We start from the raw sequence: 12566 nt of genomic DNA, 5'->3' as shown, positions 1-12566 counted from the left end.
TCGTCTTCTTGCGGTCCGTTCAAATTTGTCAATGAAGCTACGCCAAGATACCTTATCATTTTTACCTGAGAATTCAGGCATCTTGGGCATAACTGGGGATTTTGACCTTTTTCTCCCCTTCTTTGGTTTTTTACTAGTCTTCTTATAAGAATTGTCAGATGAAGAGGAGTAGTCTGTAGAACTGTCAGAGTCGGATGTAGGTGGTCGTCTTGGGGATTTCGATTTTTTGTGCCTTACATCAGGTTTTGAGTCATCCTGATCCTGGAAATGAGTCTTTTGCTTAATAAAAGACTCTGCATTGTATGTGTCATTTTCAGGACAACAACTAGTTATAATGGCCAACATACGGTCGATCTCTATTTGTTGTTGTTGTGTGGGAACATCCGGTTGCTGGAAATTCCCACAAGCCAACATATCAACAGAACAGGGATTAGAATAATCCCCATCTGGTTGATTAGGAAATACAGATTTACTGTCCGTATGATGGCCTGGTTCAAATCCTCGGCCCATGTCATAATTTAGATTATTGAAACCGGGTGGGGGTCTGATTCCACTTTCCTTAGGTTGACTTGGTGGCGTATATGCTGGAGGTGTTTGGCTAGGCTCATTTCGAGCTAGCAACATAGCCAATTGCTCGGACAGGGCTTCAAATTTATGATCAATTTTGCTATCTAATCTGCTAATCATTTCCCCCATGTGATGGTCCATTTTGTCCATTCGGACATCTAAATCCCCAATTTTCTTATGTAATAGGTCATTGTCTATTGATATATCTCTGACCTGACGACGTAAGTCAGAGATATCACTATCCTTGGAATGGGTAGAAGATGCGCCCTGAGGTCTATCAATAATTAAGGTTTTACTTGTGATTAGGTCTGACCACACCTCCTCCCTTAAAGCAACAGAGGCCAGATCTTCACAAGTAACCTGTGCTCTGCTTTTTTCAAGGATTTTCCTTAAAGTTAAGAGTTTTTCAGCGGACTTGGGTCCGATACCTTCTAGGGTTGTAAAATCCTGTTTTGAAGCGGTCCAAAAATTAATAGAAAGTTGGTCCGGGGATGCTGAATGAGAGTCCATTGTGAAATGAGTGTACAATATATATATATATATATATATATATGAAAGTATAAAATAACACAAGGTAACCTGAAATTTAAAATTTAACTGATATTATATGAATATTTTTGTACACTCAAGAGTTATGGAGATTACTATAAAAAAAACTAAGTTAAATGTTGATATATATGGGTAACAAAACCCAGCTAAATAGTTGTAAAGGTTAGATAAATATAACCTTAAACTACAAATAAAATTAATTTGTTTACAACAATGTAAACAATAAATCAACAAAGGCTTACAATATTTTTTAAAGAATATTATAAGCACATGGCATATGGGGTTTACCCTTTATAAAACAAAGGCTTATAATATTATGTCAAAGAATATTATAAGCACATGGCATAGGGGGTGGAACCTGTATAAAACAAAGTGCTACAACAACAAAAAAAGGAAAAAAGTTTACTAAGTGCAAACTGAAAATAATTATATAGCGTCAAATTACCTAATAATTAAATAGAAATACCAAAAGAATAGTGTTTCCGATAAAGTGAACACTTAACTTCCAACTTCAGAAGGCACTTTTGAATTCAAAAACAGATGTCCCGTGTCCTGGCTGTAAAGTTAGTGTCAACCCCTGGTTATAACCTTAATTGCTGCACACAACCTATGGGGTCACAATAATTATAACCGTGTAACTAGTCATGACCAGTAGATACTAGATAACCCTTATTAATTGTTTGTTCACTGGGTCAGAAGTCATGCATAATAACCTGATCACATGACTAATTGGCTGCCGATATTGGGCATACATGTTTTACAAACATATCTTGTTTTTTTTTGCAATGATTCAAAGCAAAAAGCTTAACCCAACTTTACCAAAAACACTCACAGTATTGTAATTACATGTATATTATAAATGCTTACTCCGTTTAAATCTGATGATTCATCAACAAAATCTGTTGCATGCTCCCTTGGGGACCTTTGGGCTGCTTCAGAACTTGCCTCAGACTGTAACATTTGAGGTTGTGGGCTTTCACTTGATGTCTGATTAAATGTTTGATGTGGATGATCAAAGACTTGGGACTGTAGTGATGTAGATTGTTGAGATTTTTAATACAGTTGATGGTTGCTGATTGTTCAATAATTGCTGTTGTGTTGATGAGTGAGGTGTTTGAAATTGAAAATCGGATGGAGACTGTTGTTCTTGTAAAAGAGAGGTTGACTGATGCAATTGATGTACAGAAGACGATGGAGTGCATGACCATAGAAATTCTTGTTAGGGACTTTTGACATTTGAAGCCATTGAAGTGTGTGAATATTGCTGCTGTACTGCTGATTATAGTGTCTGATGTTCATTTGGTGCATGTTGGTCAGTATATGTCTGGTCTTGCAAAGGGGTAGTAGATAAATGAGGTTGATTTTCTAATGATTGCATGTTTGTATGACCTATAAAAGGCTTGCTTTGATTTATTTGTTGAGACCTTTCTGAACTGTTCATTTTTTGATATGTATTATTTTGTAAATAAGATTGATAGACAATTGGCGTTGATGGTTCTTGAGCAGCTCTTCTGTAATACTTTGTTAATGTTAATCAGCTGTAGATGGCCATCAGCAGATTTCACCAACTTGACCAATGTGGTCTCATATATGAAATTTTTTATATAAATATAGTAGTTGCCCTTGACGGAAATTAAATATTGGTGGCCATTTGGGATTGAATCAAATAAAGGTGTGAGTAATTGGTGAAGAGTTTGAATAAACAATGAGACAAAGAAAAATAAATGGCTCTCCAAATCTGGCTGTTAGTAGCACCTGATTGGTCATTGCTAATAACAGTCTGCTAATAACAGTAACTTCTGGTCTATTTCTCCAAACCCATAAAATGCCAGAGTCCAGAATATCTTTTACTATAATATCTGACGGTCACGCATTATTCCTTATGACTTGTTTCTGATGATGGCCTTTGAGGTGAACAAATGTTACCTGCTTCTTCGAAACTTAATTTCACCGTTGTTGGCTTGTATACTTTTGTCTTTTCAGATGTTGATTTTTTCCTATGAAATACATGCTCTTTATTTCCACTTTTATTTCAGTATTATATCATACTGTCTATAGCATACAATGTGTTTGTTTAAAATTTAACTTAAATAATCACAAACAACCTCCAATTTCAATTGCAGACATAAGTAATAATTAAATCTAAATCAGCGTATTATCCATCAGTGAAATGATAAGGTCCTGAATCTCTTTCCGTTTTCATCATGTAAAACCACTTCAAATATTTTTTCACCTGGGAGAGATGAGACATTAGTTTGAATCCCTGCTATATTTAAATTACCAAGGTACAATGCCTAAATATAGGTTTCACTGGAAGCGAACTCAAACATGATCTGACCGGATGCGAGCGGTGTTGCCTTTTCCACATTTTTAATGTTTATTTATATCTGTTGGGCCATTACTCCAAAGTTTATTGTAGACAATTTACCATTTTTGCCCTTGAGGACCCCTACCTTGACATTGCTTTAGATACCCTATGGGTCTCTCGCTGATCTATAGGCATGCCTAGGATCCTCGAGAGGTCCAAGTGGTGACGAGATGGCCCTTTAGGGGCCACCTTGTTCAGCATTTCTGCGGACCAGCCGCAAATTTGTATACTCTATATTTAAAATTATAATAAAAAATATATTTAAAATTATAATAAAAAATAAATTGAATAATCTGTATTATTAAGAATGACACACGTAAACAGGTGAACAAACCAAACACTCAATGTAATCAATATGATGGTTTATTTTAATAATTTATATAATTTTGCCACATGGATTATGGACAAATAAATTAATAAATATAAAAGTACTAAAAATTTAAATGAAATTCAAAAGGTTTGAAAATTCGGAGGATGGAAAGGGGTGCATGTCAATGTAGCTACAGTGGGTGGGGAAATCTTCTAGAGTAGTTGTATTGGCTTTTATTGTTTGTTGACTAGCATCTAGAAGGTCTAAGTGGTTGTTCCTGTTGTTCTTAATTTTGAAAAGCAAGTTAAACTTGAAAAAAATTTGGCAATATGTTAGCTTATTTTGACTTTTACCTGTTCACTCATGATATACCCATAGATGGGCATCATTTAATATCACTTAAAGGCAATGGGATGCCATATTTTTTACGAGGGTGTGATTAGTATTCGCTGTTTTATTAATATTAAAAAAGAATTGCAAGCTTCTAGCTGAATAACTTTACTAAAATATCAAGGGTGGACTTAAGGCAGCAATGTTGTTATATTGACACAGAATCTACAGATTTACAAGGCTATGTTCATATTTTAGTTAGAAAACTGTATAAAATGTTTGTATCTAATATAGAATGTTGTAAGGGTACTCTTCACTTTTGAAATTTAATTATATATTTTTCCAGGAAGTAGTTTTCCCAGAATGCCCATTCAGATATTTGAATTTCACATGTATTGATGATGGAAAATAGTATCAATATTGTTGTTGTTTTTTTTATAAGTAGTCAATTCTGTCAAAAACAAAATTTGAACATCTAATTTTTATGTTACAAAATTTGTTTCATATCATTTTTTGATACATAGATACAAGCATTTTATAACAAAGTTGAATGAATGTTTTTTACTTAAATAGCGTAACATAGCCTTGTAAATCACGTGTAAGTTTTTTGTTTTCTTCAGTGAGCCGGATGCATGCCAGTCTCTCAACTCTTCAAGATGGAAGGCTCTTTCTGATTGGTGGACGACTTTCTCCCATGAAGCTTTGCTCTCAAGTAGTGGCAATAGAAATGAATTGTGGGAAGGAAAAAATTAATGAAGGTGAAGGTTTTGTGTGTATGAATTGTGGGAAAAATGATGATAAAAGTGAGAATATGAATAGTATTAAAGAATCAAATAATGGAGCTTGCATTAAGTTAATTAGTGTTGGAAAAATGTGTTTGAATTGTTCCAAAATGAATATTTCTGATAGTAATATTTTTCTGAAGAATTCCATTAGTGAAGGAAAAGAAAATTCTGAAAATAAGGAAAATTTTGCAAAAAGTGAAGAAAAAAATGTGAATTTGAATTCTGAAGCAAAAAATATATCTGTGATAAATGAAGATCATGGGAATTATAAAGATGTGAAAGTCACTGTGATAGAGCAAAAAGGAGACCTGCCTTGTCCAAGATGGAGACACACTGCTGTTGTATATAGTAACAAAGGTAAAAGTTTTTGTTGTTATCTTTAGTTAAAGCCTCTACAAATATTTATGTAAAATTTACGTAAAATATAATAAAAAAAACAAGAGAATCATTGCATTTCAGTTAAAAATTTACAAAATCATTGGGGAAATATCTCTGCATTCCCATAATAGATACAAAGCCGTTATATGCTAATAAGCTTATAGATGGCTATATTTGATGGATCTCAAAACAACCTGTTGAATCATCATGGCACATTTATTTATAATCAAAATCATACTTTTCATCTGACATTTTTACTAATTCTAAATAAGCCAATGTAATACATGTAGTGCCTATGTTATAATAGTGGTGAGAACTGAATCCAGCCTAGCACTTAGTGATGCTAGTGTGATTTACAGAAATGGACAGCACATGTTCATATGAGCCGCGTCACGACAAAACCAACATAGTGCGTTTGCGACCAGCATGGATCCAGACCAGCCTGCGCATCCGCGCAGTCTGATAAGGATCCATGCTGTTCGCTTACAAACCCTATAACAAGTAGAGAAACTGATAGCAAACAGCATGGATCCTGATCAGACTGCACGGATGCGCAGGCTGGTCTGGATCCATGCCGGTCGCAAACCCATTATGTTGGTTTTGTCATGACATGTCTCATATAGTTAACTTTATATGGCACTATGTAGCCAGGTTCTGTAAACTCTAGATTGCCAACAAATTGCTAGAGTGGTGGTGTTTGGATGCTACCTTCAGTTAACCCTATTTAAATAAAACAAAAGACTTTAACATAAAAACTTAATGAATTCAAGAAATTTATTTTATGTATGAATTGTATAGTTTACTATCAGAATTCTATTTATTGAAAGTATGTCTTAACAATTATAGTTTAAATTTACTTCTTAAAAAGTAAATCATATAGATTACAATATTGTTAAAACTGTATATAAGTTCTGAAAGCTATCAAAGCTCTTAAGCTTTGAAGTGAACTGACCTGTCGGCTAGTTCCCAAAACGAGAAATACAGAACATCAATGATCACCCGGTATTTATACACATTTGGTCGTCTTAAAAATGATAACTATGAGATGGTTGGTCAAAATAGCTATTAACAAGTTATAAACTAATTTGAATAACTTTAAGTCACTGAATAATAAAATAGAATTAAACAGATTAAAAGCACCAGTCAAATTAACTCTTACAATTAAAGTAAGGGAAAGATGGCAAAAAGGCATTTAAACAGTAACAACTTACAATTAAATGATTACAACATTTCACACCCTATCACACTTAAATGTCATTCACATTAAGTTTCCCATGAAGGTTGTCCTTTTAGTTTCCTTGAGAAACTACCTTAATACATGTGTGATATGTTTATAGATATAATAAAGTAATAAAATTCATGCATGTTCATAGATATAATAAAGTAATAAAATTCATTCAATGAGTTATTATACAGTATTTTTTATTCTCTTTGTTTACAGAAGAAGAAGCTATTATAGTTTATGGTGGAAGATCTCAAAATGTTCTTGCACTGGGAGATTGTTACAAGTTTCTACCTGATTCAAACGCCTGGATCAAGGTTTGTTGGTTTTTATAATTAGAGCTGCGTCATGACAAAACCAACATAATGGGTTTGCGACATTTGTGCAGTCTGATCAGGATCCATGCTGTTCGCTTTCAGTTTCTCTACTTACTATAGGGTTTGTAAGGGAACAGCATGGATCCTGATCAGACTGCACGGATGCGCATGCTGGTCGCAAACCCATTATGTTGGTTTTGTCATGACATGGCTCAATTATTAGTTTGTTACTAGGCTTCCGATTTGAAGTGATATTCTGAGGTGATATAAAGCAAAAATGAAATATATGCCTTTTGTAACATCAAGGCAACCGCAATAACTTGCCCCTCACGCTGTGGGTTGACACATCCCATCATCCAGTTGGGTTTTGTTTTATATTGTGTCACAACTTTCCAATTTTATCTTGAAAATTTCTAAATACATTTTAGGAAAGATTTAAGCAAAATCTGCCTAGCCTTATTTCATTTTGAAAGAAATAAAATGGGAATGTTTTAACATGTGTATTAAGACTTTAAGTATTGCTAAATTTTAGCTTGACAAATTGAAGAATATGAAGTTTTTGTTTGCTAATGGGTATCTCCAAAACTAATGAAGGAAATTGGTTGAAACTTGACACACTTATCGAGTGCTTTGTTAAAAGCCCATAAATCTAACATGGATTTTGACAGAATTATAGCCTTTTAAGCTCACCTGTCATAAAGTGACAGGGTGAGCTTTTGTGATTGCTTTTCTTCCGTCCGTCGTCCATCCGTCCAGCATCTGTCCGTCCGTCCGTCGTCCGTAAACTTTTACTGTAAATGACATCTCCTCATAAACCAATAAGCCAATTTCATCCAAACATCACAGGAATGTTCCTTTGGTGGTCACCTTTGGAAATTGTTCAAAGAATTTAATTCCATGCAGAACTCTGGTTGCCATGGCAACCAAAAGAAAAAACTTTAAAAAAAATATCTTCTTCTAAAAAACCCAAAGAGCTAAAGCTTAGATATTTGGCATGAAACATCTTCTAGTGAGTGCATGGGTGCAAATTTTCAGGCATATGCCTGAAGTTCAGGTTTTTTGTGACAAATTTCATCATGTTTTACTATTAGATTATGTAGGAAAATGATTATGAATTACATTTTTCAGGTTTTTCCCAATTTTCAACTTGCACCCATGTGAGTGTCTACCAAGTTTGTTCAAATAAAAGCCCTGGGGTCAAAATTGGCCCCGCCCCAGGGGGTCATTGATTTTCCCTATATGCATATAGTAAAAACTTAAAAAATCTTCTTTTAAAGAACCCAAAGAGCTAGAGCTAAGATATTTAGCATAAAATATCTTCTAATGGGTGTCTACCAAGTTTGTTCAAATAAAAGCCCTTGGGTCAAAATTGGCCCTCCCCAGGGGGTCATTGATTTTCCCTATATGCTTATAGTAAAAAAATTAAAAATCTTTTTTTAAAGAACCCAAAGAGCTAGAGCTAAGATGTTTAGCATGAAACATGTTCTAATGGATGTCTACCAAGTTTGCTCAAATAAAAGCCCTGGGGTCAAAATTGGCCCCGCCCCAGGGGTCATTGATTTTCCTTACATGTGTATAGCAAAAACCTAAAAAATCTTTTTTGAAAAAAAACAAATAAATACAGTTTAGATACTAAGCATGAAATATCTTCTAGTGAGTGTCTACCAAGTTTGTTCAAATAAAAGCCCTGGGGTCAAAATTGGCCCTGCTCCAGGGGTCATTTATTTTCCTTAATGTGTATAACAAAAACTTAAAAAATCTTCTTTGAAAAAACTCAAGTAGCTAGAGTTTAGATATAAAGCACGAAGCATCTTCTAATGAGTGTCTACAAAGTTTGTTCAAATAAAAGTCCTGGGGTCAAAATTGGCCCTGCCCCGGGGGACATTGATTTTCCTTATATGTGTATAACAAAAACTTAAAAATCTTATTTGAAAAAACCCGAATAGCTCGAGTTTAGATATTAAGCATGAAACATTTTCTAGTAAGTGTCTACAAAGATAGTTCATATAAAAGCCCTGGGGTCAAAACTGGCCCTGCTCCAGGTGTGTCATTGTTTTTAACTAAATGTGTAAAGAAAAAACTATTAAAAATCTTCTTTTAAAAATTCCAACGAGCTAGAGCTTAGATGTTTAGCATGAAACATCTTCTAATGGGTGTCTACCAAGTTTGTTCAAATAAAAGCCCTGGGGTTTAAACTGGCCCTGCTCCGGGGGCCTATATACAGGTGAGCGACTTCAGGGCCATCATGGCCCTCTTGTTTAACTTAAAGAATTGTACATTATTCAGGCTCTTGTTTTACTATCAAGCACTAAGAATGCAAAGAGCCCTCGACCTGTTTAATTCTAATTATCAGATTAGTGGATTACAATAAGAATTTCACCACAGCATATTTGTTAACAAAAGAACATATGTCGATGTTTGTGGTTTTTCAAATAAAAGATCAAAGTAGGAATCTATCAATAGTCAAGCACACTGTCCTTAGCTGACAGCTCTTGTTTCTTATAACTGTGTTAATAATAAAGCAGTATTAAAGATTTGGGTTGCTCCAAAACAAAGCTTTAAAAAGTCACTGGTGTTGTATTTCATTCATTAATTGGCAGTTACAGTAATTAATAATCATAACCAATTTTACCAGAATTTGGTATAGATATACATCTCGGCCCTTTTCTGTCTTTGATCCCTTTTTGTTCTTTAACTAATAATAAATTATTTTTTTATATTCAGGTGGAGACAACAGGATTGTTGCCAGAGGCACACCAGTCCCATTCTGCTTCTATTTGGAATAACCACATGGTCATTGCAGGGGGTCTCAATAATGACCTTGAACCATTGTCATCTGTTTACCTGCTGAATCTAGACACAAATATGTGGAGTCAATTGAATTGTGAAATAAATCCAAGGTAAACTTTAAGTCATGTCAGCTTAAAATTGTTTTTATGTGGGAGCATGTATATACAAAGTTTATGCTGCAATTGGCCAATACCACAAATGTCAAAAAATATTTGGACATCCTGAAAAATAATGAAATCAAGCATATGTTTTCCATAGAAGATTTTTTTTATGCCACCTCAGCAATCTTCAATTGTAAAGAAACAAAAAAAAATCTGTTCCTACACTACTATTTAGTGTTGTATTAATGCGGTGGCATAGCATTTTTCTCAAATGCAATCTTGTTTTTAAAAGTTACCTTTATTGATGGCGGATTGATAAATTAGACTAAAGTAAGAAAGTAACTGTCATATGTTTTATTTCAGGTATTCCCATACAGCACATGTGATTGACAATGTACTGATTTTGATTGGTGGAGTGAGCTTCTCCCATGATGCACCTGGTATTGCTATGATACATCTCCCATCAGGCATCAGTGCTGAATTTAAACTTCCTGTAAGTTAAATGATTTTGATGTCACATCTTTTCAAGCAGACGAGAAGTATTGGGAAGTGGCTATATCTGCACAGCTAACAATTATTTCATGTTTATTCAATTATTCAAAACAAGTGTTTAAAATATGCATAAACTAATTTATGAGTGTGTTGTAAGTTTTTTGAATTACTTCTTGAATCTATATCGTGGTACACTTTTTCTAACAAACTTGTTATCCAATGTACACTTCATACCAGATTATCAATGTACACATCACTGTACACTTTTCTTACAAGATTGTTATATCTATACACTTTTCTAACAAAATCGTTTTAACTGAACACAGAATGGTTTTCATTTTATACTTTTCTTGCAGGCAGCAGACAAGGAAAACCTGTTGATGTTACACAGACATACAAGTTACATCATGGACGAAAATACAGTTCTGTTGCTAGGGGGAGGTGGCAACTGTTTCTCATTCGGCACACATCTGAACTCTTCACCACTACTCATTGATTTGAGTGAATGTTTTACAACTATAAAACAGACTATAAGTAATAGTGAAATCAAAACATGAAAAAATTGGACAAGATTTGAAACAGATATTAGAACGAGAAAGTTTTTGAAATATCTGCAAAAGGTTTGAAAAGTTCAAAAAAAAAAGTCACTAGGGTGACAGCTCTTGTTTATTACATTTTTGATACTGAACATAAGTTTCAAATTCACATTTTTTTAGGACATGTCAGCAAAAAAAGAACTACTGTAAAATCCCGATTTAACATCCCCGGGGCGTAATATTTTTCAAAATTTGTTTAATAAATTAAATAAATTCTCTCCTTTCTTCAAATGTTTTTAAAAAAATGATTTTCTTTCTCCAAATATGCTGACATGGTTTTAGCTTATTGAATACTGAGTAATCATATTTAAACTGTTTACCAGTTTGAAAAATTGTCAAATTCAAAGTGCTGTTCTGAAAATTGTTGAATACCACTCTTTCCACAGATTTGTATAAAAATTTGTTTCTTGTTGTATAATTATTTTCAATTTGGAACTGTCAATTCAAAACAGGGTAATTGTCAGTACATGACAAGTCTTATATGAAGGTGAATGTGTTTAGATGTACAGGAAACACTGCTAAAGATGCAAAAAATAGATAAAACAACCATTTTTTTTTTATCTTGTGGTGGTGGTAAATCATCATCAGTGGATAGGTCGCTCAAAATAAAGTTCCAATAATTAGTATCTCATTATTTTTTACTTTTGAATGAACTATCATCAGTAAAATGTTATACCATTACGTGAATGTATCTTAAAACAAGTTAGCTTATGTAATAGGGAAATATTGTTGTAATGCATAATTTCTATGAAAAATGTTTTATTATTTTATTTTTTACCAACGAAAATAGGGCCATGTATTCAAAATATTCACTGGCATTACGTAACAAAAAACCGCCTCCGTGGTCGAGGGGTTAGAGTCGATGACTTCTAATCAAAGATGCTTTGGTAGTTTAGCGCGGAGGAAGGTAGTCTAGTACTGGTGTAACTGGTAGTTTAGCGCGGAGGAAGGTAGTCTAGTACTGGTGTAACTCTCCAGGAACGATGGTTAGGAAACTACCCGCCTATATGACTGAAATACTGTTGGGAAAAGGCGTAAAATGAAACAAACAAATGTAACAAAAAACCACTACCGTACTGTATTAGACTACCAACATGTCATACAGACATTATGATAAAAGTTCTTTGTGTACTATATTGTAGAGGAAATTTTGAGACAAAGTATTCTAGTTTTATTGTGGGTTTCCATGTTTTTAGCATACCGCTATCTTGAAAATCTATATAAATAAAAGTAAGTATAAATAATAATAAGAAAATCTAGAGAAATAATTTAACTAACTGGCCAAGTGACACAAGTTAAAACAATCCTTTGTCAGAAACAAAGAGTTATGGTCATACTAAATTTACAAAGGCCATGGAAATATTACAAGTGAAACAGGTTGTACCTTTTAGTTTTTCTTCAAACAAGAAAGAACCCTTTTTTTGCATGATTGACTTTCAAGGTCAAATTTTTGATATTTGGGTAAATTTACTACACTGAGTTGGAATTAATTTCAATGACCTGCTAATTTTTATCCTACCAGAGGTGTCCTACCAAAGTGAGATACAAGCTTGATTCCTTTTCTTCTTTGTATATTTTTTATTTAGAATTTTAAATTCTTGCTTAAATTGTCATGTTATATTAGTCTGTCATTAGAAATATGGTTTAAACTAAATTGTCTGCTACATTTTATGTTTCTTTGAAATAACAGGAAGTAAAAGTGTCATAACTAGTTGTACATTTTCTATGTTTATATTATGATGTTGTTTTATACTTTGGGAT

At 33.6% G+C, this 12566-nt stretch overlaps 1 protein-coding gene across 1 annotated transcript; it reads left to right on the top strand.

Moving 5' to 3' along the window:
• Positions 1-4744: 4744 nt before the first annotated feature.
• Positions 4745-10904, top strand: LOC132754010 (tRNA wybutosine-synthesizing protein 4-like; the record flags this gene model as incomplete). The annotated part of the gene is given in 5 exon segments (XM_060744599.1): positions 4745-5266; positions 6729-6826; positions 9551-9726; positions 10081-10210; positions 10566-10904. Coding segments are annotated over 5 exon segments (1127 nt in total), but the record flags the coding sequence as incomplete, so codon positions are not given.
• Positions 10905-12566: the final 1662 nt, after the last annotated feature.

This window comes from Ruditapes philippinarum, unplaced genomic scaffold, assembly GCF_026571515.1.
Source record: "Ruditapes philippinarum isolate M1 unplaced genomic scaffold, ASM2657151v2 ctg16490_1_1_1_1, whole genome shotgun sequence".
Lineage (NCBI taxonomy): Eukaryota > Metazoa > Mollusca > Bivalvia > Venerida > Veneridae > Ruditapes > Ruditapes philippinarum.
Note: the sequence above shows the minus strand (reverse complement) of the source record. Positions and strands in the feature narration are given on the sequence as shown.